Here is a 26,201-nt window from a genome sequence, read left to right on the forward strand (position 1 = left end):
CTGGTTACTGCTAAATATTCCCATCATCAAATCATCTATAGGGCTTCCCTGGTGGCGCAGTGGTTGAGAGTCCGCCTGCCGATGCTAGGGGACACGGGTTCGTGCCCCGGTCCGGGAAGATCCCACATGCTGCAGAGCGGCTGGGCCCGTGAGCCATGGCCGCTGAGCCTGCGCGTCCGGAGCCTGTGCTCTGCAACAGGAGAGGCCACAACAGTGAGAGGCCCGTGTACCGCAAAAAAAAAAAAACACAAACATCTATAAATGTACTTCACAAAAGAGACCATCAGATCTTCTCTCCCTCTAAAAAACATTGCATTGGCCTTTCCCAATCATCATTTTTCTATCCTGCACAAGTTTTCAACATTGCCAGACAGTTCACTTCAATACTAGTAAAACCTCATTAATGATAATGCTTAGAGAATCAAGCATTGTGCTTAACATTTCTATTTCAATAAGAGATAATTAATAACGGACATGATCAGCTTTTGAAACTATTGCTATAGAGTACAGTCTTGTTTGTCCAGAACACTCTGGAGACTCATCCTGCTGTGTTCTTAGTCCAAAGTGAGGCTAAGGACTCACCCCCCCACCTGCATACATGTACACACACACACCATCACCATCTGTACTCAAGGCTGGACACCAGACCCCAGCCAGGCCAATCAGAATCTATCAAGAAAGAGACTGTTCCTTCCACCAGGGTCAGTGACTAATGAAAATACAAGCCCAGGGTGATACTGGCCACTGCTCCCCAAAACAAAGTCGAATGAAAAGAGAAAAGCTCCAACAGATGGAGAGACAAAGAAAGTCACAACATCACTATTTGAAACCTGGGATCTAGCCAAGCCTGAGGTTTACCCCTTGAACTTCTCCCATTTTGTGAGCCAAGGGATTCCGTTTTGTTTAAATTAGTATGAGATGGCTTCCTGTGCTGTTTCCAAACCGAGAGTTCTGACTGATCACATAAAATTTGCTTGTGGCCATCATGTAATTTTATTAATGAAATGAATATTTTCGAAGTGTTCCTTCTCCCACGTTCTGGAAACATTACTTGGTACCTCCAGAAAAAGACTCATCACAACCTACTTTGCAATGGGATCTTGGCTGGATCTAGACTGAGTGTTCCGAAGGATGAGGAAGTTCCCATTCTTATTGTGACCATACATACACCCAGGACTCTGTCCAGACAGAATCAAGTGCTTCATAAAGGCTTGCTGAGTGGGAATCAGTCCTGAACACAGCCTGTGTGCGACGCTGTACAGGTCAGTGCATGGCTCTGGGTGATACAGTCCCCACCTCCTCTCTACTTAGAGGGGCTCCCACACTGGGCCTTCAGGGCACCCCGGAATCTTACTGTGTGCCAAATTTCATCAATGCAAGGCACCCCCGTTTTTGTTAGGATTAGGTGCTATTTTCATTGTGATAAAATATATACAACATTACACTTACTATTTTAGCCATTTTTAAGTGTACTAAGTACATTCACATTGTTGAGCAACCATCACCACCATCCACGTCCAGAACTTTTGCCAAGTAAGTGTTTTTTCCTAATACATCTATTCTTTTTGAGATTCTTTTCCTTTATAGGTTACCACAAGATACTGAATAGAGTTCCCTGTGCTATGCAGTAGGTCCTTGTTGGTTATCCATTTTACATACAGTAGTGTGTATCTGTTAATCCCAAACTCTTAATTTATCCCTCTCTGCCCCCCCTTTCCCCTTTGGTAACCATAAGTTTGTTTTCTATGTCTGTGAGTCTATTTCTGTTTTGTAAATAAGTTCATTTGTATGTTTTTTAGATTCCACATATAAGTGATATCATATATGTGTCTTTCTCTGTCTGATTTACTTCACTTATAGATTATCATACTAAGTCCATCCATGTTGCTGCAAATGGCATTATTTCATTTTTATGGCTGAGTAATATTCCATTATATATATATATGTATATATACATGTGTGTGTATACACACACACATATACACACACGCCACATCTTCTTTATCTATTCATCTGTCGATGGACATTTACGTTGCTTCCATGTCTTGGCTATTGTAAATGGTGCTGCAGTGAACACTGGGGTGCATGTATTTTTTTGAAATAGAGTTTTCTGCAGATATATGCCCAGGAGTGGGACTGCTGGATCATATGGTAATTCTGTTTTTAGTTTTCTGAGGAACCTCCATACTGCTCTCCATAGTAGCTGCACCAACTTAAATTCCCACCAACAGTGTAGGAGGGTTCCTTTTTCTCCACACACTCTCCAGGATTTATTATTTGTAGACTTCCAAGTAAGTGTTTTTAATGTACATTGTTGTTATAGATTCCATGGTGTTCAGTAAACAGAATTGGTATTTCATTTAGTTACTTATAGGTAGCAGCGAATGCCTTTTTAAAAAACCTCCATGTTTTCTGTCTTGCATAGTCTCTCTTGGGCTAAGGATCAGGGAAGGGCACCCCCTTTTAAAGCCAAGCAGCTGAAATATCAACACTGTCTAAGAATAGTACGACAAGCAAACTTTTATCATTCTTCATTGATTAAAAGCCTTAAATAACTCGGGGTTAGCGAGCTCTGCATCAGTTACATGTCTGGGTCTGGAGGAGACTGACTGTGTAGGGACTCTAACACAGTCATGGAAATGTAGTCATTTTCCATATTAAATAAAACATTGATTTCTTAACATTTGTTTTATGTCTACTTTCCTTAAAACCCTCATAATACTAAATTTGATAATTGCTGCTAGAGTAGAATTGGCAAGAATCAAAATTCTTAAAAAAGCATATTTCATCAGTGTTATGAAATCGTAGAGGCTAGACCACGTTCAACACTTAGATTTCTATTCTTTACTTCTTCCATCCTCGGGTACTGGTGACAAATTAATCTTCAAAAAAATGCACAGTTCATGTAATTATACCCTCTTATAAAAATCTTTGGCTTGTAAATGAACATTAGCTCAAAAACAGGGACATTTAAGAACTACCCGTGGAGCTAAACGTTTCAGAAGTCATGTAAATATAAGCGCAATCTGCTTTAGATTTTCATCATGAAAATGTTGCTGTGTTTGTAACTCCTCTTTCCCCTACTCCAGGCCTCTGTCAATTTCTTCAGTTCCCTAAAAAACAGTACTTAGGAGGGGAAAGTGCTGTTTTCACCTGAATCATAGCAACCAAGTCCAAAATACAGGGTATATGTCAACAAAATTATCATATTTCTGCCACATACAGAAACTCAAATGCTTCCAGAGGTCTCAAAGGAATACTTCACATGTACACTTACCTCGACTGGGTCTGAAAATGACAGAGAGATGGAGAAAAAAATACTTTGTATCGTACGACCAGAAATTCTTCAGCCATACCTTCAAGTTTCCAAGAAAAAAAGCCTCTCTGAACACAATTTCCATTTCAAAAAATACAGTGAAAATCCGAACTGGAGTAAATAAAAGAATATCTGCTCCCATCACATCCCTACACTCTCAAACTCTGCACTTGGACTCTCACCTCAAACTTATCAGAAAAGTATTTTTTTAAGTAAATACAAACTCTACCACGTGATGAAGGAAAATCAGCACAATTCCACTTTTGGAAAGAGCCCTGCGAATTCAAACACCACATACTTGAGCACAAAATAAATGGACTTCCCGACGAGCTGAGATTCTTCTGTTCCTTTATATCTTTGTATGCAAATCAGAATTCCATATGTCACTATTTCTAATTGATTTACATCATCTTTCACCAGTTTGCTTTCCAACTTTGTTAAACCAGGAGCTGGTTCTTCCTGTTTCCATTTCCCTGGGGGCGTTTTTTCCCCAAGTCTAATAAAAAGTATTCTATTTTGGTATCGAAATTATCGGGTTTTACCTTCATCCAAATAACAAAACTATTCTGCTCCTTTTCTCTTAAGAGTCATAATTACGCAGAAATTCTCTCCTTGTTACTATAAAACTCTGCATTTTTCTTCCCTATGCTCTTTGGCAATCTACTTTTTGTGGGGCTGTTAACACACATGGCTTGGGAGTAGAGTGGGAAAGAAACAGGCTTTGGGTCAGATAATCTGGTCTTCAATGACTTCTTCCCATAAACTGTCTCTAATATTTATCCCTTGCTCACCATTCCAACCACTCAGCCTGCATTACCAATATGATAGCCTCTCCGTTGCTTTTTAAAATTTGTTTCTGTCACTATTTTCTATCTCCCTTACCGGATGGACCTCTCTATCCTCTTAGGTCATTCCTAGATTTAAAGAAAATTATTTCATGGGGACAGAGTTTCAGTTTGGGAAGGTGAAAAATTCGGGAGATTGGATGATGGTGAGAGTTGCACAACAACGTGAATGTACTCAGTGGCACTGAACTGTACAGTTAAATATGGTTAAAATAGTATGTTTTCTATTATGTAACCTTTAGCACAATAAAAAAAATTTTTTAATGTTTACGAGCACTATATTAAAAGTATGAAGCACTTCTTTTTCACATTCACAGATTTCTATAGTCTAGTTTTCCCCAACTACCACTAAACCCCTCCAAGCAGCCCTTGTTTGTCCTGTGCCCACACACATGACCTGTGCTTTTCCTTCTTCCTGTGACACCTCTCTACTCCTCCCCAAAGACCGCCAATCTTCAAACTTCAGCTGAAATCTCACCTCCTGTATGAGGCTCTCCTTCACTATTCTAGCCCACATAAGACTCCTCCTTTTCTCATCTTCGGTAACAGACCAAACACGTAATTAGGGAACAACCAAAAGAAGGGCTATATAAACTCAGGTGAGTCCTCTCTCCCAGCTAGATGGGAATACAGGGGAGACATTTGGTTTGCTTCATATTCATTTGGTATCTTCCCCCACATTAAGAACACAGTAGGTACTAAATAATTCGAGAGTTGCCTGGTATTTTTCCCGCTGCCAACACAGAATTTTTAAGCTATTTCTCTCTTAGTTCTAGGTTTTCTATCAAAAAGCTTATCTTAAAATACACTGATAGCAGAACTCAAAAAGATGAAAACCACCCAATAAAAATGGGCAAAAGAGAGGACTGCCCTGGCAGTCCAGTGGTTAAGACCCCATGTTTCCACTGCGGGGGGCACAGGTTTGATCCCTGGATGAGGAACTGGGATCCTACATGCCATGTGGCAAGACAAAAAAAAAAAAAAAGAATAAAGGGGAAACATCTTTTTAAAATGGGCAAAAGAGTTAACAGCCATGAAAAGAAGGCGTATGGATGGCAAGTAGCACCTGAAAAGATGTACAGTATCATGTAAGCATTAGAGAAATTCCAATTTAAACCTCAATAAGTTATCAGTACTGTTATCATGCCTAAAATTAAAAGGACTGACCCTCCCAAGTGTTGGCAAGGATGTAATGGAACCAGAACTCACACACTGCTGGTGGGAATGTAAACTAGTACAATCACTTTGGTGGGAAATAGTTCATACTTTCTTAAAAATTAAACCTACATCTTTTGATACTATATATGGCCTAGCCATTTTACTTGTAGGTATTTACCGATGAAAAAAGGCAGTAAACATCCCTACAGAGATTTGCATGTGAATATGTACAGTAGCTTTATCTGTTAACAGCCCAAACTGGAAACAACCTAAATGTCCATCAACAGGTGAACAGATGGACAAATAATCGTGTGGCCATAGATGGACTATCACTCAGCACTAAACAGAAACTACTGGTGCCTGCAATACCACCGATGAAGCTCAAATGCACTATGCTAAATGAAAGGACCAAGAATCAAAAGACTGTATAAATTATGATTCCATTTATACGACAATCTAGAGAAAACAAAACTACAGGGATGGGGAACACATAAATGGTCACCATGGTTTGACAGTAAGGAGAGGGGCTGAACTGGGAAGGGGCAACACAAGGGTATTTCAGTGGGTGATAGAACTGTTCTGTATCTTGAGTGGGCAGTGGTTACCTGATTCTGCATTTGGCAAAACTCACAGAACTGTACACCAAAAAGAGAACATTTCACTGTTTATAAATTAAAATTAAATAAATGACCTCATAATGAAGACTAAGAATGTCACCATAGAGCCTGGAATACACCCTTACCAACTCCTCTATGATGCTGAGATTAGAAAAAATAAGAAGAGCATCTGTTGCTTATTTTGTGAAAGTCCTTAAAAAATATGCTGATAGAGGTCACAAGAATTTTTGCTAAACCCAGTAGAACTCCACTATTATTTAACAATAATTTTATCAGTCTTACCCAATCACCAACACTTATCTCATCACCCCAAGTCCCTCTGCTAACCAAGGCACTCAGTCCATCAAGATTTACTGAACATCCACAGCGTACCTGGCACTGTTTTAGGTATGGCGAGCGTACTGGTAAAACAGGACAGCTAAGGTCCCTGCTCTCAGGAAGCTGACATTCTAATTAGGGAAGTGAAGTAAACGCAGATAATTTCTGACAGGTGTGTGCTATGAAGACAACAAAAGAGGATGATGTGTTAGAGGAGGGGGGTGTCATCACTTTAAATAGAATGGTCAGGGAAGGCCTCTTTGAGAGGGTGACATTTGAGCTAATCCTGAGTGACGAGGGACAGGAAACCAAAATCTGAAGGCAGAGCCTTCTTGCCAGAGGGACCAGCAAGCAGAGGCCCCCAAGAAGGAAGGGAGCTTGGCTGTCTGAGCCCCAGAAAGATCAGTATGGGAAATGAGCAAGGAGGAAACATACTAAGTAAAATCGTCAGGGGCCTGGTAACTCAGTGCTTTACAGACCCTAAGTTACTTTACTTTGCGCTGCTTGCAATGAGATGCGGCCAGAGGGCTTTAGGTCAGCCACCCAATCTGATTTACGCTCGTTAAAAGACCCATCTGCTTATTCCAGGACATTCAGCTTTCGTCTTCTCTAGCTCAAGTGTTTGTTTCTTCATCTACCTCAGCTCTGTGGCCTTAGATGGATCTCTTTTACAGGCTTAAGTCTCAGTTTCCAGGTCTATAACACGGTGACACCGGCTACCAGCAACTGCCTCCACCTATGGGTTCGAGCCGGCAGTTAAATTCTGACCGTAGGCTAAGGACAGTCTCACTTCTGCCCTCGTCTTCCTGGGACACGGCCCCCCATCAAGCTTCTTCCCTCCCTGTGACGTTTTCAACCTCAATCTCAGCACAGGTCCACTGCCCTCTTTAGACCTTACCTGTCCAACAAAGGACTTACCTGTCCTTTCTCCAATCCTGCTGTGTCTTTCTGCCAACGTCTCTCCCTTCGACCCCTCTCCCTTTACCACCAAACAGGCACCTCCCAAGCGTAAGCACTGTCCCCACACCCACAGGTTTCTCTTCTTCATTGCTAACTTATTCCTCAGGCAATCACAGACTGGGTCCCATTCCCACCGCTCTACAGAATTCCTTCCTGAAAAGCCACCAGCTCCAACTATTCGGCCTAATTCCTGGCCTCCTCAGCCCTCCCATCGGGTTTTGTTCTTTTTTTTTTTTTTTTTTTTTTTTTGCAGTATGTGGGCCTCTCACTGTTGTGGCCTCTCCCGTTGCGGAGCACAGGCTCCGGACGTGCAGGCTCAGCGGCCATGGCTCACGGGCCCAGCCCCTCCGCAGCATGTGGGATCTTCCCGGACCGGGGCACGAACCCGTGTCCCCTGCAACGGCAGGCGGACCCTCAACCACTGCGCCACCAGGGAAGCCCTCCCATCGGGTTTTGAACCCCCCTCTTCCACTGGAAGGAAAGCTCTGTTACTAACTACTTTGAGACCGGAAGAGGCATACAGTCTCTCTCAGCCTCAGTTTCAGTATCTGTGCCCGTAGAGGGCTGGATTTATAGACAGACTTAGGGCCCTTCTAATTTGGAAATTCCAAGACAACGTTATTCCTCCCTTGGCATCCAGGAGTCCGCACTATCTTGACTGTCAAAACAACTCCTGTGTCCTTTATTAGCAGGTGTTGCTCATCTACAGGGGTACTTTTCCTCCAAACTCCCAGAGAAGGCACTGTAGACGATACTTGAGTCATGTATACCTTCTCTCCTTGGCTAGCACCCATGCTGCCCCATGAACTGCCATGTCTGTGAAGAGGCCTCCCATACTCCCACACCAGCATTCCCACCTCTCTGGAACGTAAAACTCAGGCAACGAAGATAAATCATCACTTCTTCTCGACCTCTCCATTTCTCTTAATTGCTCACCCCCCTCCATGATGGTCAAGCTGACAACCTGTGAGTTTTCACTGATTTTCCACATCCTTTCCACTCAAATATCAACTCCTCTCCTGCGCTTCCTTAGTGATTTAGTCCTAAAGCCATTAGGCCAGACATAGCACGGCAGAGCTCCACACTGGGGGCTAGGGTGTGGATGGCTATGGTGGCCCACTGGGGGGGCAGCAAGCCCCCCCATGCAGAGAGTCAGAGTCCCAACAGAGGGGGAGGGGGGCATCCATGTGCTCACCTGGCCTAGTGCCGGGTCTCAGAACCCAGCAGCGGGAGTCAGCGCCCGAGTGGTGAAGGAGGGCATCCAGTGGGGGTGTGGCCCTGTGACCCGGGATGCAGAGTTAGACTCCAGTCACAGAGGAGAGGAGGGTGTCTGCAGGCATGGGGGGCACTCCTTGCAGAAAGGGCTGGCTCCAGGACTGGGACAGGAAAAGTACAAGATGGGCCTAAAGCAAGGAAGCGCTCAGAGAAATGATGGGAACGTGGCAAAAGGTCTCAGAAACCAGCTGGAATGGGCTCCCAATTGTTTGAGGAGCAGTTTGAACCTCAAAAATAAGGGCAGTAACAGGCTATAACTCACTGCAGAAAAGAAGAAACAACGATGCCATAAAGATATCGATAATTTAATGAATAAGCAAAGTGCGATGAAGATTGGGATGTTTATACAACTTCAAAGTACCACTCCCCCAAATAGCTCCTGATTGCAACGGGAAAAGAGTAACTTGACCGTGGAGAAGCCTGGCAGACGGCACCTGGATAAAACGCTGCAGATGAACTGTAAAGGCACGAAGGGAAACGGCTTGGCATGTGATAGGAAGCAAGGAGGAAGGATGCTACATCCCTTCTGTGATACGCCTGACAAGGGGGCGATACCCAAATCAAATCATGAGGAAACAGAGGACAAACCCAAATCAGGGACTTTCTACTGAAGTGCTGGCCTTTACTGCCCTAAAGTACTGTAAAGTCAAGAAATCTAGAGAAGAGTGAGGAACTGTCCCAGACTGAAGGAGACTAAAGAGTCATGACAGCTAAAAAGAACAAAATACAATTCTGCACCGGGGTGCTTTCACTATGAAAGACATTATGGGCACAACTGGCAAAACCAGAATCAAGATGTCAGTAACTTAAGGTTATTTTCTGAATTTTGATGGCTGTATTGTGTACATGTGTCCTTGTTTATCATTCTTTGTAATGGTTCCCCCATGATCTTCCTAAGTCTGTTATTATTTCAAAATAAAAATTTTATTAAAAAATCAACTACTACAAAGTCTTCTTCTGGAATATGTCATATCTGCCCCTTTTTTCCATTACCCCCGACATCCTTGCTCCAGAGGTTCCAGTTCCCATCCTCCTGCACTGTTGCAATAACTTCTTAACAAGGCCCTTTACGCTCCAATCCACCCTACTACCACTGCCTAATTAAGGTTTTACCCAAGTGTACTTCAGCTCAGGCTGCTTGCCTGCTCCAACATTTCAGGAACTCCTCATTACCTGCCAAATTAAGTGCAAACTTCTTAGTGTGACTTCCAAGTTCCACTGGCTTCTAGTTCCAACTAGGCTCTTCCTCTTTCCCCCAATTCCCCATATCACAGCCAGCCATACAGCTGGACCAAACTCAGTGTTTTCTGCCTGTCAGGGGTTTGCCCACGTAACTCCTTCCACCAGGAAGTGCCCCCCGATCCCCGGCAAACTTTTCAAGACTAAGGATAAATACCAACTGTGATCACCATACCCCCATCTCCTCATTTTCCAAGACGCGCCCAGATCCTTCCCTGTCGGAACACCCAAAGTTGATTTTGCCCATTACAAACCTTGTTTCTTTGTGTTTCAGGTCACAATTTTTGGATATTTGTTTCGACAGCTCCTAATATATAAGGTGAGGATACATGCCAATGAAGAGGTCATCACTGATAACATTAAGTCATGGCCAGAGCTGCGAATTCAGATGGCCAGTTATTAGCTCACACTCTCTCCCCAGGGTATTAACTTTGTTAAGTATTCAGATTACTTTTTGTTTGTCCTCTTTTCCTTCCTGGGCTAGAGTGTTCTATGTCTTGCATAAAATATAAGCAATTTCTACCTCTTTTCTACATAGAAATTTTGGCCTTGGCCATACCACTAACAATCATAAATCCAGAGGTTTTTCAGAGCATCAATTAAGTAACACGTGCTTACATAAAATTACATTTTAACTTCGTCATTACCTTACTATATAAAGAACAAAATAAAACTCTTAAAAATGAAAACAAAGCCTAGACTTGACAAGTTTAAAACTAGAAATTCTAAAATTTAAGATGACACTATCCATTTAACACACTTATATTTCTTGGATTTTCACTAATAAATTTTGGAATGCAGTCCACAAAAATATACAACTTAATGGCTACATTTAAATGGATCCAAGAAATCAATATTTTTCTCTCAATTTGAATTTGGTAAGTGAAAGGAAACGATCAATTATTTAGAAGCAGAGCTGAAATTTTATCAGTAGATGAGCTGTATGAAACTACAGCAATAGTTGAAAGCCTGGGAAAATAAGTATTATTTTGGAGAAAAAAATAAAGGACATCAGGGGAAGTGAAGTATTACTCCTAAATTACTGGTGATCAATATAACATCTTCTCTTACTGTAAACATTACAAGGATAGAAAAGGTCAGGCACACCCAGAATTTCAATATTGCAAAAGGCATCAAATCTGTAAATGATAACTCTCCAGGCCCTAGTTTCATCATGTCACTGGTATGTATGAGAACTGCCTTAAGTTAAATAATTTGAGTTTATTTAACTGAAACCAGGGCTTTTACCTCCACTTTATTTTTAAAGTATGAAATAAACAGTTCTAAATATACTAACACTTCAGACGATAAAAGGTGGACATACTGACATATAAATCAAGGAGGTGAAAAGCAAAATGTATAGAAGGGCAGTACATACTGATTTGTTTATTAAAAAGGAATAGGGTTTTTTTTTCTCCAATAAACTTATCACCACTTTTACCAGAAATACCATAAATAATGAAGGTGAATGAATCATCAGAAGAAGCAAGTCTCCTTTTAAATATTTATAAAAATACTATTTAGAACACTAACCTGGAGAAATTCTAGGCACACTAGCAATTTCAAAATCAAAATATTATAAGACAAATAAGAAAAAGAAAGTTCCATGTTTTCATTTCCAAATGACCTAAGTAATTCTGTAATGGATTTATTATGGTAAGCACCAATAATCAGTCAATCTTTCCCCTCCAAAACCCATTATTCTTTCATGCTTTGCACTACATGAAGTTACTTATATCTCAGCGGTTTATTTACAAAGCTTACCAAGAGACATGGCAAACTTTGTAACAAACTCCTTGAATTCTGAAGGTTTTGACTTATTATGGAAGATGGGTTTCGAAAAACTCCAGGGACCACTGAAAAATTTTGAAAACAACTGTAGGTTATCACTAAATTGTTTCCTCCTATCGTGGAAAAAAAGTTCAGCATATATTAAGATAAATTCCTGATTACTTGTCTTGAAAACTACCAGAACGTGCCCTTTGAAACAGTGAACTTTATATTCGAAAAGTCTAAGTCAATGGTAGCACTGTGTTACAATGCTATCAAAGTGACTATGACCATCGCCATAAACACCCAATGTTATGTCAACAGAAAAACCCTGTTTCCAGAAGGAATAGTGTAAATTCAAAAGAACAAGAAACTCATAGTGTAAGTGTCAAGTTTTAAGAAAGGAAAGATTTGATTAAAAGAAAAAAAACCTGCCACTTCTCCAAGCAAAATGACAGGTCACCCCTACTCACCCTTACTTTTAAAAGGTAAATGGTCATGACATTTTTCTATCCTGACTACCCTGGCAACTACAGAGCTGGACTTGTAAGATAAACTTGAAACCAGACTAGCAAATATGTTAAGGGATACTTCTATTTTTATTCTTAACGTACACGACTCCAAGGAAACTACACAGTCACTCAGTCGCGCTGTTGGCAGACCTCACAGAGCATCTAGGTCAACTCGTTTTCTTTCAAATGAAGAAACTGGGGCCGAGAGAAGTTGCCACTCACTCAAGGTCACAGCTTTGTTTGTGTCCAAGCGGACAGAGGAACTCGCATCTGCATGACCCAACTAGGTCCAGTGTCCACCGCAGAGTTTTACATCCAGCTTTTGTCATCATGTACCTTCCAGTGTGGCCCTCAGATAAACCACTCGCTGGAAATGATAACAGGTGTGCCTCTGGTCACCGCTCTTGTAGAACGCCCACAGGCTGAAACAGACACACACTCCATGGCCATCACTCACTTCTATCAGCTTGACAAGTTCACCTGGATAAGAATCATTTTCCTTATCTGCCTGGGGCACCCCTTCCTCAGCATAACATTCAGTAAAGCTAACACAAATAGAGTAATATCCTCTTTCTGCATTAACCTCCAAAGGGTGTATAGGATAGAAGAGACCAGCAGTTCTCAACTTCTGGGTCTCGGGATGCCTTTCCACTCTTAAAATGTATTGAGGACAAGAGGTTTTGTTTATCTGCATTTCTATCTACTGATATCTACCCTACTAGAAATTAAAACGAATATTTCTTTTAAATCATTTAAAATAAGTCATCACACATTAACATAAAAGTGCATATGTGAAAAAAAAAACTATTTCCCAGAACAAAAAACTTTAGTGAAAAGAGCAGCACTGTTTTACAGTTTTGCAAGTCTATTGTCTCGCTTAATAGAAGACAGCTGGATTCTCGTATCTACTTCTGTGGTCAGTGTGTGGTGATGTGTTCTGGTTCAAGCATATGAAGAAAACCTGGCTTCACACTGATACATTGTTGGAAAAAGGAGGAGCATTTTAATGGTCATTTCAAATCATTGCAGATACGATTCTTTAACACAACACTGAAAATGGAGAGTCAGTGGTTTCTTAAAGCTTAGTTGCCACATGGAATCTGAAACTCTATCAGTGAACTTTTCACACACTATTACATTAAAACCGTTGGTCTATCTTCCTTTTTTTTTTTTTTTTTTTTTGCGGTACGCAGGCCGCTCTCACTGTTGTGGCCTCTCCCATTGCGGAGCACAGGCTCCGGATGCGCAGGCTCAGCGGCCATGGCTCACAGGCCCAGCCGCTCCGTGGCATGTGGGATCTTCCCGGACCGGGGCACGAACCCGTGTCCCCTGCATCGGCAGGCGGACTCTCAACCACTGCGCCACCAGGGAAGCCCTGTCTCCCATTTTGAATGGCTTTTACCAATACACAATTTTTGAGTTTGTGGACCTCCCTGAAAAGGTCTCAGGAACCCCAAACCATACTTCGGCATCTACTTGAAAATAGTTTAGAGTTGAACCTAAAGATAAAGGATATTATGAAACTTAGAAGCAGTTTCGCACTGCCTGGATCCTTTACAATCGTTAATTCATTAATCCAACATTCCCTGGAATGGGGTATCATCATGATAAATTATGACATAGGCAGAAAGGTTGGATTTGGTCCAAAAGACACAAAAGAAGAGGCCAATAATGAAGCTTGGATGAGATTAAATTAAATATTATAACATGTAGACTGAAATCCAGAAAAAAAAATCTAAGTTTACTCTGAGAATGATCAAAACAAATACATTTGGATAATATTCACCAGGAAAAGCTGTAAAGAATTAGTAATCTAAAAGAGACTTTGAATAACATTAAAGCTTTGACATTACTGTTTTTGGAAAACTTATATTAACTAGCACAATACCGGTATATATGTAAACAAAAGGAATCCCCTCTGACTATATTAACAAGCTCAGTAAGAATTTTGGAAGGCTCAAGAAGAGACACCAGACAACACCCCAGGTTCCCACAAAGGCAGAGTAGGCTCAAGGTCACTGATTTATACGAATATGTAAGGCTATGGGTCCCCAGACCACCAGGAGGGGCTTCATGAGTTGAGTGTGAAAAAGACAATTAAAACAGTAGAAATAGGATACAGAACAAACAAAAGAGAATTACTGATTTTAGCTAGTATCACTCTAGTATTTCTACCAGAAATATCATTACCCAAAGCAATAGCCTTCAAAGGTAAAAGAGCATAAATAGAAATGTAGTAGCAAATGCAGGGTGCCTAACCATAAAAAAAATAATTTAATCATAAGAATTTATCAACAAACATTTCCTTACACTATGCATATTTCTTTAAAAGATTTTGTGGAATTTCACAGAATGCAGAAAAGAGAACTCTAAAGGAAACGGAAACTAAAGGTTATGAAAACAAGTGAATTAAATGCTAAGAGCAATCAATGAACTGTATATAATACTCTATGGTGCATACTGTGTACCAGATGATAGTCAAAGTGCTTCTCATAAATTAACTCAATTGTCTTGACTACCCTTGAGATGGGTACTACTGAATTACCTTTTTACAGATGAGAAGACTAAAGTCCAGAAAGGTGAAGGGATGTGCACAGGGTCACAAAGCAGTTAAGGGGCAGGGTTGGGGATTTCAACCAGGGCAGCCATGCTCTTAACCACCAGGCTGTCCCCGCTCTGAATAACCTTCTACAAACATCACTTACAAAAATATCTACATCGTGTGCAAAATGTCCTGCTCTGAAAGTAAAACAAAGCACTAGCAGTGGAACACCTGCTGAGCTTGGTTCTGAGGAAAACCATGCCACCTCAGCATTTGTGTAAAGAGTTTAGAATTCAGGAGAGACAGGCAGCATTAGGATAGGATTGACTAGTCATGCTACTGAGAACTGTAACAATGTGTAAATTTCCTTTATGGAATGTGTGCTTCTATAAAAGCAAGAGGAGCGAGGTATGAGTTGATGATGATGAAAACAATGCACAAATGAAAGTTTTTCCTTTTGCTTCGGTAAAAAACCGAAGGAGAAAGAGTAAGGAATACACGTCCACCTTATATCTTGTTAATGGGAATGGCCATTTTTCCCACCAAATAAGTTTTTAAGGAAAACAGCCACATCTTCCTAGATGCCCATGTGAACTATATCTAGGAAATCTATTCTTTATATGTTCAATACAGGGATCGTTGACCACAACCGTACAATAAACACAGTACTGAATCAAAGTCCAATGCAAGTATTCATTGCATAACGTAGAACCACCCTTCAGAGTCATATCTAAAACCTCTTCCTTGTTTTTTCTAAATATATACAATATGCTATCTGCATGAAGGAAAGCCAAGAGGTATTTTACAGTAAGTAAAGTATGTCTTCTTGCAGATCTTAAAAGTTATAAATATACCAGTTCAAAACTGCAGTGACATACTTCACTTCCAATGAGTAAGAAAGCAAGACGGGCCACTTAGTAATTTTAGATGTGCTGAGTCTTTAAAAAGCCCTCCAGAGTTAAGGAAATGATTTATTTGTACTGAAAACCACAACTTGCATACGATTAACCAATCTAGAAAAAGATGAAGAGGGTGGGGAGCTTGTGGGTAACAGATTTGGGGTTTCATTTCATTTTTCACAACCAATGAAGTGGTTAATAAAGAAAATTAAAGGAAAAAAAAAACTATGACCACAAAGAGACCAATTTAAAGCAATTTTAGTGAACCCGTACACAGCTAAAGAAAAAAAAAAATCTAGCACTAGTTTGCTAAAGTAAATATAGTAACAGACAATAGGAAACAAACTTTTCCTAAACACCTACAACAGGAAATGCAGAGGGGGAAAAACACCTAAATACACTCCTTCAAAATCAACACAAATATTTTCTAAGAGATTCACAGAATTTTTCGTTTCTCTATTTCAAAAAAGTAATAACATACCAACAAGCGAAGGGAGAAGCGCTAAATGACCATGCTGAAAACAAAAATCAAACGTGTTTAAATTTCTTAACTATAAAGATAGTGCTAACCTTCAGCATTTTATAAAGCCATTTTCAAAACAGGAAAAAAAGGCCCACTTACCTTGATACATTTTCTGGAATGTACTCTAGGACCGGATATCCATCACTTCTAGATGACAGGTCACCGTGTGATTTCCACGACTCCACTAAAGTATTGATGGGAGGAAAGGAGCTCAAGTGTTGGAAAGATTGGTCTCTAGCTGATCGTGATAAAGATATTGTACCTTGAGCACCAATCCTGTAGTGAAAGGACTGTCCACCTGAATTCACACCAACAATGGCAGATGAAGGGATGCTGGCCTCCGGGTAATAGCTCCCATCATCCGGTTCTTGTTTTATCCCCATTGGGAAGCCACTGCCTTCACAGTTACCATCGAAGCCGGGCACAGGTGGTCCTAAAATTCCTGATAGAGAATAATAGTCTTTATCATCCATAAAGGAAAAATATGAGCCATCCATGAATGGAAAGGGGTTGACGGCTGGATTCCCTTTAAAAGAGGTGCCCGAACACGAATGCTTGGTTGATTCTTGTTTTATTGGTACTGAGAATGGGGAATCAGAATTTATTTTGCTATTTCCTCCTAGACACGAGCTGCTAAAAGCTCCATCTGGCTCCGGCTTTATGTACTGGATGATGTTAAGCTGGCCAGTCACACCATTGGAGACTGCACTCTCTGCCTCCTCAGTCTTAGGAAAGGGAAGCTCATGAGCACCTTTCTCGTGTGTGTCTGGACTAGGAACCGCATCCCGGGCTGCACTGGATCCAGCCGGGGTGCCCGAAGCAGTGTAGCTGAAGGCGTTGCTTCCCGGGCTACAGATAGATCCCACGGTACTAGCAGTGGGGCTGGACAGTGTGGATCTGTTATTTGTGTTGGAAGGGCTGGAAACAGAGCACCTTGAGTTGTTGATATTTGCCGGGCTGGATACACAGGATCGCAGAAGGACGTTATTAGGACTGGAGACTGGCGATTTTACACTGCAGTGACTCGGGGGGCTGGAAATGGGGGATTTCATGCTACTCAACGGACTGGAGAGAGGAGAGCCCACGTTGCTGGCGTGGGCTGGGCTGTGTGACCTGGAACCCCGATTCTCCACATTAGGGGAGCACGGCAGCGGAGTGCCCTGGGCGATGGGGCTGTGCACTGCGAAACTGCCAAAGCTAGCCGAGGTGGAGGACACACAGCTGATGCCGGCAGGGCTGCAACCCGAAGATGACATATTCAGAGGGCTGCAAACAGAGGGGCTCTTCTCGTGACACAGGATGGGGCTCTTCACCATGGTGCGCATGACCCCGCCGTTCTCGGAGCTCCCCGAGTCAGCCATGAAGGACCTCAAGGGCCTGCTCACGTTCCCCAGAGTGGAGGGACGGTGGCCATTTTCTTTATAAAATTTCACCATCTGTTCGACGTGTGGGTAGATCTTTGCTGGACTCGCGCTTCCTTGTGGGTTCTGTTGATCATAGGCATAGTCGGCCTCTCTTACAGAATCCATGTATAAGCCCATGGACTCAGCCACGGTTGCCGAAAGTTCCTTAGATTCCAGCTCGGTTTTAATATCAGATGGTAAAATCCCAGACCGATTATTGTCTTGCTGAAGGCAAGGGAGTAGTTCCTGTTTTTCTTTGCTGCTTCCTTGAGTACTGTTGTTTGGAATAGCACCGGAAACACAGCTTATGTTGACGACCTCCATGTAGTTATTCTCATCGGTCCGCTCTGTAGGTCCCGAGGAAGAATGCTCCACAGCCTGAGAAGCTTGACCCCACCGTCTTTCCATATCTAGACCTTCAGGGAGACTGTGGTAGCCTTTGGTTTCCATAGCTAACAAATAAATTTATATTAAAAAACCGAATTAGAGTTCTTGATAGCAAGAGTACTCTAAAAGACATTCTGAAATTGCATGGAATGATCTCTAAATACGTATTCTACTTAATATAAGCAATGCTTCTAGTTATATTAAAATTATTACCTTCTTAGGTGCTGATACAACAGTCTTGACTATAATTTGGAAGTCAGAATATAAGAAGCAATAAAACTATTTTGCATGTAAATAAAAGTAACGTCTTTGCTATAATACAGCCTTTAGAGGTTGCAAAGAATATTTACCAATAAATCATCTTTGCTATAATACAGCCTTTAGAGTTTGCAAAGAGTATTTACAAATGTTAACTTATTTAATATGCAAAGTAATCCTGGGGACTCATGAGGCAGGCAAGGAGGAAACTGAGGGCTTAGTGAAGAGGGCAACTCGCCCAAGGTCAAAGGCATAATAAGTGACAAAGTCAGGTTTAAAACTAAATCTTCTAACTCCAAAGCCTTTGGAGTCTTTCCAGCATATGGAAGCTGCTTTCCATATCTAATACGTGGCTTTATTAAAAACAACGAGGAAATGCAATTAATGTTACCATTTCCCAATATAAAGTCATCAAGTGAATGATCACAGGCAAAATAACTTAAGAATTACTTTTAAAACAATAAGATTTTCTTAAAATGGATTAATGATGAAGATAATTTAATATCAACTCTATTATGTGAAGAGTCACATATCCTGATTAATTAAGCTGGTCGATAACAGAGAGGCTGTAGGACAACTTAAGAATATCAGGACTCTAGTCTGTATTTCAATCCTGGCAAGGACTCTGACATGCAGTCTGACCTAGCAGTACTTCTGCTAAAACGACTCCCAACAGACAGCCAGTTTCAGTCTCAACAGTTAATGGAGGAAGTTTGAGATGGGCCCTGACAATTTATGTGTTCATTCATTCAACAAATATTTACCCAGTATGTGCTACATCCTGGGCCTACAAGTAGTCACTGAATCTACAGTGATAAACAAAACAGGCCCAGTCCCCGTCCTCAGGGAGCCCACAGGATTGTTTTACATATACCATCTTACTCACTGGCTCTCTCTATAAATTTATTTCATAGGTAGAATAATGATAATAGGCTATATTTATATAATTCTTATGCATTATATCATTCAATGCCACATATATTAACTTATTTACCCTTATAAACAACCCTACAAGACTGGCAAAAGTATTATCCCAAATGATACAACTGGGAAAACTGAGGCAGGGGCCACACAGCAGAGCTGGAATTTGATCCCAGGTGTCTACACCAAGGTATCTCAACCTTGGCCCTATTTGGGACCTGATAATTCTTTGTTGAGATCTGTCTTACGCATCATAAGATGTCCAGCAGTCTCCCTGACCCCTATTCACTAGATGCCAGTAGCATTCCTCCTCCCCCGTTGTGACAGCCCAGACTGCCTCCAGACCTTGACAAATGTCTCTGGGGCTGGTGGGTGCAAAATCACCCCTCGTTTGAGAACCACCACTCTAAAGAAACATATCTCAAAGAAAATTAACTCACTCTCAATAAAACTTCATTTGTGCATTTTCATGCATAAAACAATTAAAATCTTCAAGTATGCATTTTAAAAATCCTTTCAGGTGTGTAAACATTCTCTGACCCAAATAAAGGTCCTGATCTACAAGATGCAGTTTCTGCAGTTCTGAATACAAATATTACTTTAGGCCTCTCAGCCCTCTCCCCACCAACTTTTGCCACTCACAATCTCCATCTGCCCTATGTTCCCCTCATTAAAAAGAGACTAGGATGCTTTTTTGCTCCAGAAATTATATTAATTATCATGGGAAAATAATATAATGACTCTACTAAATAAACTGGCATGAGATATTGCAGGGCTCACTGACAAAATTTAATGCCCAAATTGTCCAAGTATCATAATTACCTCTTACTTTTCTGTACTCTACACTAGACTTTAAGTTCCCAGAAGGCAGAAACTTTATCAATTTTACCACTGCATCCCAAGACGACAGCATAATGCAAATTTAAGAAAGTTAAACTATTATAACATAATCAATACTCAGTAACTTGTAGACATTAAAATCTCCCAATCATGCAGTGTGCTTTTACTTAAAGAACATTTTTCTATAAATTCCTAATCACAAATCAAATCACAAAACAGTGGAAAATAAGTCAAATTACGAAGTTTGAGGAGGTCATCTGGTAATTCCAGCTGAAAAAATTAATGTGGATGAAAGCTAAGTGAAAGTTGAAAAAAGAAAAAAAATATATATATATAGTGAAATGGGACCAAAACAGCTAATACTGGCCTTTTCTACCTTACTGAAAAACCATTTAATAGTAGCCATGGGTTGAATATACCAGTAAATATTATGCCCTGCTTCTACTTCTACCTGAGAATATTCTGTCTTCCCCATAGCAAACTTGAACAGATGTATATCTAACATATAGATGTTTCAGGTCCAAGTTCATTAAACACCACAAGAAACATGTCTACTCCTGTTCAAAATTGAACACCTGTGCATCATTCCCCCACCCCCAACCCCGTCCCTAAACCCACATTCTCTGTCTTGGTGAACTGCACCACCCTCTACCCACATGCCCAGAAGTCACCCTTGCCTTGGCACCCCCACCAAAGGTCTCCACAGGCTCACCCCTCCTCACTCCCACACCTACAGTGTCACTCCTTGCCCCCCAGGCAAGAGAACCATCTGCCCTGGGTCTGAAGGGCCATCCTCATCCAGACCCCTCCCCAAAAATTCATCCTCCAAATTGTCTTTTGGAAAGCATGATCACTCACTGCCTTTTCTGAAGTTTCACAGTGGAAATTTGCATGCTAAAACTCCAGGGAAGTTCCACGGTACAGAAATCTGTTTCCTTTTTAATCCAGAGTCCTCTAAATAATTTGGTTACTGCACCTTTTTTTCACAGAACACCTACTAGCAGGCTGAGGGACACTTTTCACCACTCTGCCTCCAAGCAGGAGCCAAGGATACGTAAGGCTATGTGAAGATTTGAAGAGAATCTCTACAACAGCTGACGGGCAAGAACCATCTTAAAGCAATCTACAAGGAAGCACCTTGTCAGCTAACATCATGCAGGTGATCATAACTTTCCAAGTCCTGTCTGGCTAGCCTTGAACTCTCTTGACAATAACATAAACCAGCCTGCATTTCACCACATTATTGACAGGGCTATCATTAGAGAATTTGCAAAAGGTTTTGCTGAAATCTATTACATTAGCTTTGTTTAAGGTATTCTCATCTAACAACCTAATGCACCTCTCAACAAAGAAAACAGGGTAAAGGCTGGCAACAAACACAAAACAATGGAGGACATCAGCATGCTTCCATTGCAAATATTTTTAAAGACTGGGTTTTTAAAAGAATATGATTATTGAAGTATTTTATGCTGAATTCTCCCGATTATCTTAATTGGTCTTCTCTGTAAAACAAATGGATCAGTTTAGGTAATTATTTCCTACAGTGTCCAGGAAATCCAGGCTGTCTTTTTAAAACCGGCATAAGGACCATGGCTGGAGCAGAATTTCCTGAACTTACTAGTGAATACTCAAAATATTAGTTGATGAATATGATCCTCATAGAACTTAATATCCAGATGGTAAAGGGAAAGTTTTGTTACTAAAGTATAAGACGAAACAGATACCAGTATACAAATCTAGCTTATATAAAATCAGATTTGTCTCCCTTACAAATGGAAACTGTTAACAGAGACTCCCTTGGGACAAAGACAAAAACAATGAGGACCCCTTAATTTTCATGCAAACGGCCTCCCCCCACCCCAAAAAAATAAAGGAACTTTCACATAAGGCAAGTAAGGAAAAGCACTGATAGTTCTACCTTAAGTCATATATATGCTCTTAAACACTATTTTGCAAAGGAAAAACCTGACTTTAAAATTTTATATTTTACAGACTGTGTTAAATTGCTGTTTTCTACAAGGAAGTAGTTTTTTTTCAGGAGTATTAACAAGGAATCTTGCGAATTTATATTTTATCTGAAAACACTTTCACTTTTACTACCCCCCAAACATAGTTCCCTTCAAATGCATCATTTTCTATAGTTATTTGACTATAATGACATCTTAAAGACAGAACCTTAAGAATTTCATAATTTGCACCAGTTGCATAGTTGTAAAAGTTCACTGTTTGTAACTATTTTGCTGTCTTCCCCCCTGCATAACTATTACTATGTTCCTCTTTTTTACAGATGAGGTAAATGATAGAAATCAGCCCAAGGTCACCTAAGGGAGCCGGAGAACCAGTTAGAACTGAACACATCTGATTTCTATTCACTCACCTAATTCACTGAGCCACCTGATCTTTCTAAAAGCCCCGAACTAAACTATTTCTCCCTTAAAGGAAAAAACTCCCCTTCAGATTATTTTTAAAAACTTCTCTCCTCAATCATTTCCATGATAGCGTGCTATGAAGTCAGATATAAAATTAATACTTCCCAGAACTTCCCAGACGGAGAACGCTGTTATCATTACTATGTAAATAAGATCAATAACAGCACTTAGAGAAATGGCAATTCAAATGTTAAAGACCAATTACTGCATTTGAAATTAAGTGGTTTCAAAAACTTGTCTGCTATCAAGTTTTCCTACTTGAAAACTTGTTATAATAAATAGTTAAAACTGTTGGTGCCATAAACCATTAAGATTTAAACCTGGCCTTTTAAAATTCATTAGGAAAAGCTGTGCACCTAAATTCAGTAGCAGGGTACTGATGCCACCAAAAGAAGCCTCATCCCTTTTTGGATGCCTTTAGAATTCCAACTGATGCCACAGAAAGCATAATCTCTTTCAGGAGTTTCGCGAATACTAAGGAACGGGAAATGCACGAATTTCCAGAGCCCCTTTCATACAGGATCTATCAGGATCTGTTATCTCCTTCAACTGCCCTTTTACCGCTACACCTCCGGCTGAGATTTGGGTGCTTCCGCAATTGATAGAGGAAAGAAATATTATTCAAACGTCCTTTAAAAACTGTACAAGGAAAACGATCCGAAATTCATCTTTGGGTAAAGGGAAGGGTGGTAGACCTCCCACTGCCAAAGCCGGTTGAAAGCTGCTCGTTAGAGGGCATTTATCCAAAGTGGCCAAACTTTCCCAAAATAGTCCTCTGGCGGTCAAAGGGGAGAAAAAGTGGAAAACCAAAACAAAACAACAAGCACACAGCACCCTACTGACTGCCTCCGGATTACGCAGCCACTTCTCCCTGCAAAGTGCACGCTCCCGCGCCGCGGCCGCACGCAGACCCGGGCAAGCGGCGCCCAGCCGCGCACCCGTACACACCTGCCTCGGCCAGGGTCCGTCTCACGGCGTCTACCTGTTGCAGCGCTTGCCAACGCCACGACACTCCTGCTGCGGAGCCCCCCTAAATCCAACAACATCCAGGCCAGCGAGTGCCGCTCTCCCTGCAGCGGGAGAGTCCGAGGCAGCAACGCTCTTGCACCCAGGTGACTGCACGCGTTTCCTCCGAGCGGCCTGAAGTTGGCTTACGTCTTCCCAGTCCAATGACACCCCGGGCGCGGAGGGGCGGAGAGGAGGGGCACGGGTAGGGCCAGGGCGGGCGAAGTAGGGAGCGAGAGAGCTCGAGAGGGCGGGCGAAAGCCCGGAGGGGGAGTGGGCCAGCTCCAGGGCCGGCCCTTTTAAAAGCCGGTCACATGTCCAGATAAAAAGTTCAGGTTGCTATCCCGCCTCCCTGGGCCCTTCCCATTGGCCCGGAGGGAAGCGAGTCTCCACGCTGCACGGGTCAGGCTGGCTTCTCATTGGGCAATTCCGGCTGTCAGTCACCAGGAGGGCGACATGACTGATACAAAGTTGCTGCGACACAGCCTGGACTCGGCAGCTCCCTTAAAGCCGCAGAAGCGGTGGCCGCTTGGGGTGCAGGGCAGCGGCTACGCCACTAGGTACCCTCCACCCGCGGCCCCCCGCCCCCATCGCTTGACTGCCCCAAAGTTGCTCACGCCCACCTGGCTCTCCTCCTGGCTAAACCCAGGATGTCTGGAAAGACGTGAAAAGTCTGGTGACGCGGAAGAAGTCGGTTTTTCCGAAAGCCAGTCAAGGTGCCGTCCCCTGTCGCTCTCCACCTGCAGCTCCAGGTGAGCGGCAGCCTTGGCCCAGGCGCCGCCCACCGCGTCCGCGCTCAGGGGAGGACTCTCAGTGGGCTTCTTCAGACCCCCGAGGTTCCGCTCCCCGCCCCTCCCGTCTGTCTGCCGAGTTACCTCTCAGCCGAGAAGCCGCAGCGTCCGCAGCCAGCGAGCGAGAGGATCACGTTCCCACTCGATTTGAATTTCCTTGTTTTAACCGTGCCGGAAAAGCGAGTGATTTCACTGCAGCCAAAACCCTTTAAACACAGCTTCTCTCCCACTTCCCCCACCCCCGAAAAAGTGCCAGGGTCAAGAGCTGCTGCACTCCTCCCTTATAATTTTGTTGCTGTATTTATTACTTTCGTATTGGATTTTTCCACTAGTTCAGTTTGAAAGAAAGCTTACCATCGAGGAGAGTCACTTCTTTATAATGGGGGGGTGCACATAATTGGGAGAAACAAACGGGAGTGGGGAAGGAAACAAACTGTTTTCTAAGGATCAAGTGTCTGCAAGAAGAAATTTCGGTTTCCCTCCAATCGCCTCTACCTCGATTCTCCTCCCGCCCACCCAAACGCTGAAGCTACTAAGCGAAAGGATGGGCTTCTTAACTTTGATTTCTAAGGACTTTGAGGCTCCGCGTATGAGGCTCCGTTTTAGATTCCCGGCTGGCCCAGAGTCAGCACCAGTGACGTACACACCTAAATCTGGTCCCCCGGCCCTTGGCGACCCGCAGCCCGGCGGCGGCAGCTGTGCAGCCTCCCACCTCACCCTTGCCCCGCACCAGCCAAACTCGGAAGGGGGGAGGGAGTTAGCCCTGTGCTCAAAGGCCCCTCCTCTCCTTACAGTTAATTAAGCTTCAGGATTCAGACCCAGAACCCAGGAAAACTCGAACTCTCCGCCGCTCCAGGTACAAAACTCCCTGGCTGCGGGAGAGACGGCGGCGGCGCAAGAGAGCTGGTCCCAACCCCCGACTCTGGTGCTCAACAGTCCCCCGCGCTGAGCGGCCCCCTGCGCACCAGCAGCCGGGAGTCCCCGCAAGTGTCCCAACTTTCCCGCGGGGCCCGAGGTCATGCGCGCTCTCCTGGCCAAACAAGCAGCCGAGCATCGATCGCACCCGGGGCCGAGCGCGGGCGGCCGGCAGGAGCGAAGGGAGTCCCGGACCTAGCGCCCGCGCACGAGAGGAGACAGCGGCTCCGCCTGCGCCGCCGAATTATTCATTATTAAAGGAATGGACGTGTCTCTTTTACTAAGTTTTTACCTCCTTTACGGAGGGCCGGTCTTGCCCTGGATCTCAGCTTCTTGCAGAATCTAGGTTAGAATCTTGCAGGGAGAGCCGCCGCGATTGCTCGCCCGCCGCCCAGCACCCGCGCCCGGAGGCGGCCCGGCGGGCACCTCATCTCCTGACCGCAGCCCACCTCGGTTCGCCAACCCGCGCCCTCTGCGTGGACCATGCCTTCCCTGGGGCAGCCCTGTGCTCCCCGGGCCCCCTCCCGCCGCTGTCAGCGCAAAGTGACTGTCGCCGCACTCACCTTTTCTAGGACATGGTGGGGAGGCTGGGGCGCGGGGGGTGGGTGGGGGCAACCAACTCCCGCCGCCGCCGCTATTGCCGCCACCAGCAAGTCCAATATTAGCAGATCGGCGGTAAGGATGGAGAGGAAGAGAATCCCGGCAGTCGCCCTACTGACGGTGGGTAGAGCAATAGAGCAGTAGTGTCGTTACCCGGCAGGAGGAGGCGAGGCGGCGGCGCCAAATCTCGCAGAGCGGGACGCGGGCGCCCGCCCGCCCCCAGCAGCTGGCGGCCGGGCCTCAGGCGGGCCCCTCTCCCGGGGCTGCTGGGTCTCCTGGGCGGTGACGGCGGCGGCCCTGGGAGCCGGGAAGTCCGGCGGGATGACCCCAAGCCGGCCGCCCCGCAACGGGCTCTCCGCGCCCCCTCCCCAGGCCTGGGGTGGCCGGTGACAGCTCGGGCGGCTGAGCGTGTGTGTGTGTGTGTGTGTGTGTGTGTGTGTGTGTGTGTGTGTGTGTTAAGGGGGCGGCCGCAGGGGGAGCCCGTGGCGCCGCGGCCCCCTCGCCGGGTCACACCCTCAACAGCGGGAGGAGGCAGCAAAGCATCCAGCCACCAGCTGGTGGGAAAGGGGGCCGGGGGCTCCCGTGGCCGCCCTCCCACCCTGGCCACTGGCTGCGAGGAGGCCCAGAGCAAACGGAACCCCGATGCACGTCACCCCACACCCCTCCCCACGGCTCCCC

General features: G+C 43.6%; 1 protein-coding gene across 1 annotated transcript in view; it reads right to left on the reverse strand.

The window, feature by feature from the left end:
• NR3C2 (nuclear receptor subfamily 3 group C member 2) overlaps window positions 1-23,313 on the reverse strand; it is a 368,768-nt gene extending 345,455 nt beyond the window's left edge. Inside the window, exons 1-2 of the mRNA XM_060147724.1 lie at window positions 23,161-23,313; window positions 16,074-17,829 (exon numbers count right to left, since the gene is read on the reverse strand). Of these exons, the coding sequence (XP_060003707.1) occupies window positions 16,074-17,827 (1,754 nt within the window). The 5' untranslated portion in view covers window positions 17,828-17,829; window positions 23,161-23,313. The remainder of the gene's footprint in view (window positions 1-16,073; window positions 17,830-23,160) is intronic.
• Window positions 23,314-26,201: the final 2,888 nt, after the last annotated feature.

This window comes from Lagenorhynchus albirostris, chromosome 4 (genome assembly GCF_949774975.1).
Source record: "Lagenorhynchus albirostris chromosome 4, mLagAlb1.1, whole genome shotgun sequence".
In the NCBI taxonomy this organism is placed as follows: Eukaryota; Metazoa; Chordata; class Mammalia; order Artiodactyla; family Delphinidae; genus Lagenorhynchus; species Lagenorhynchus albirostris.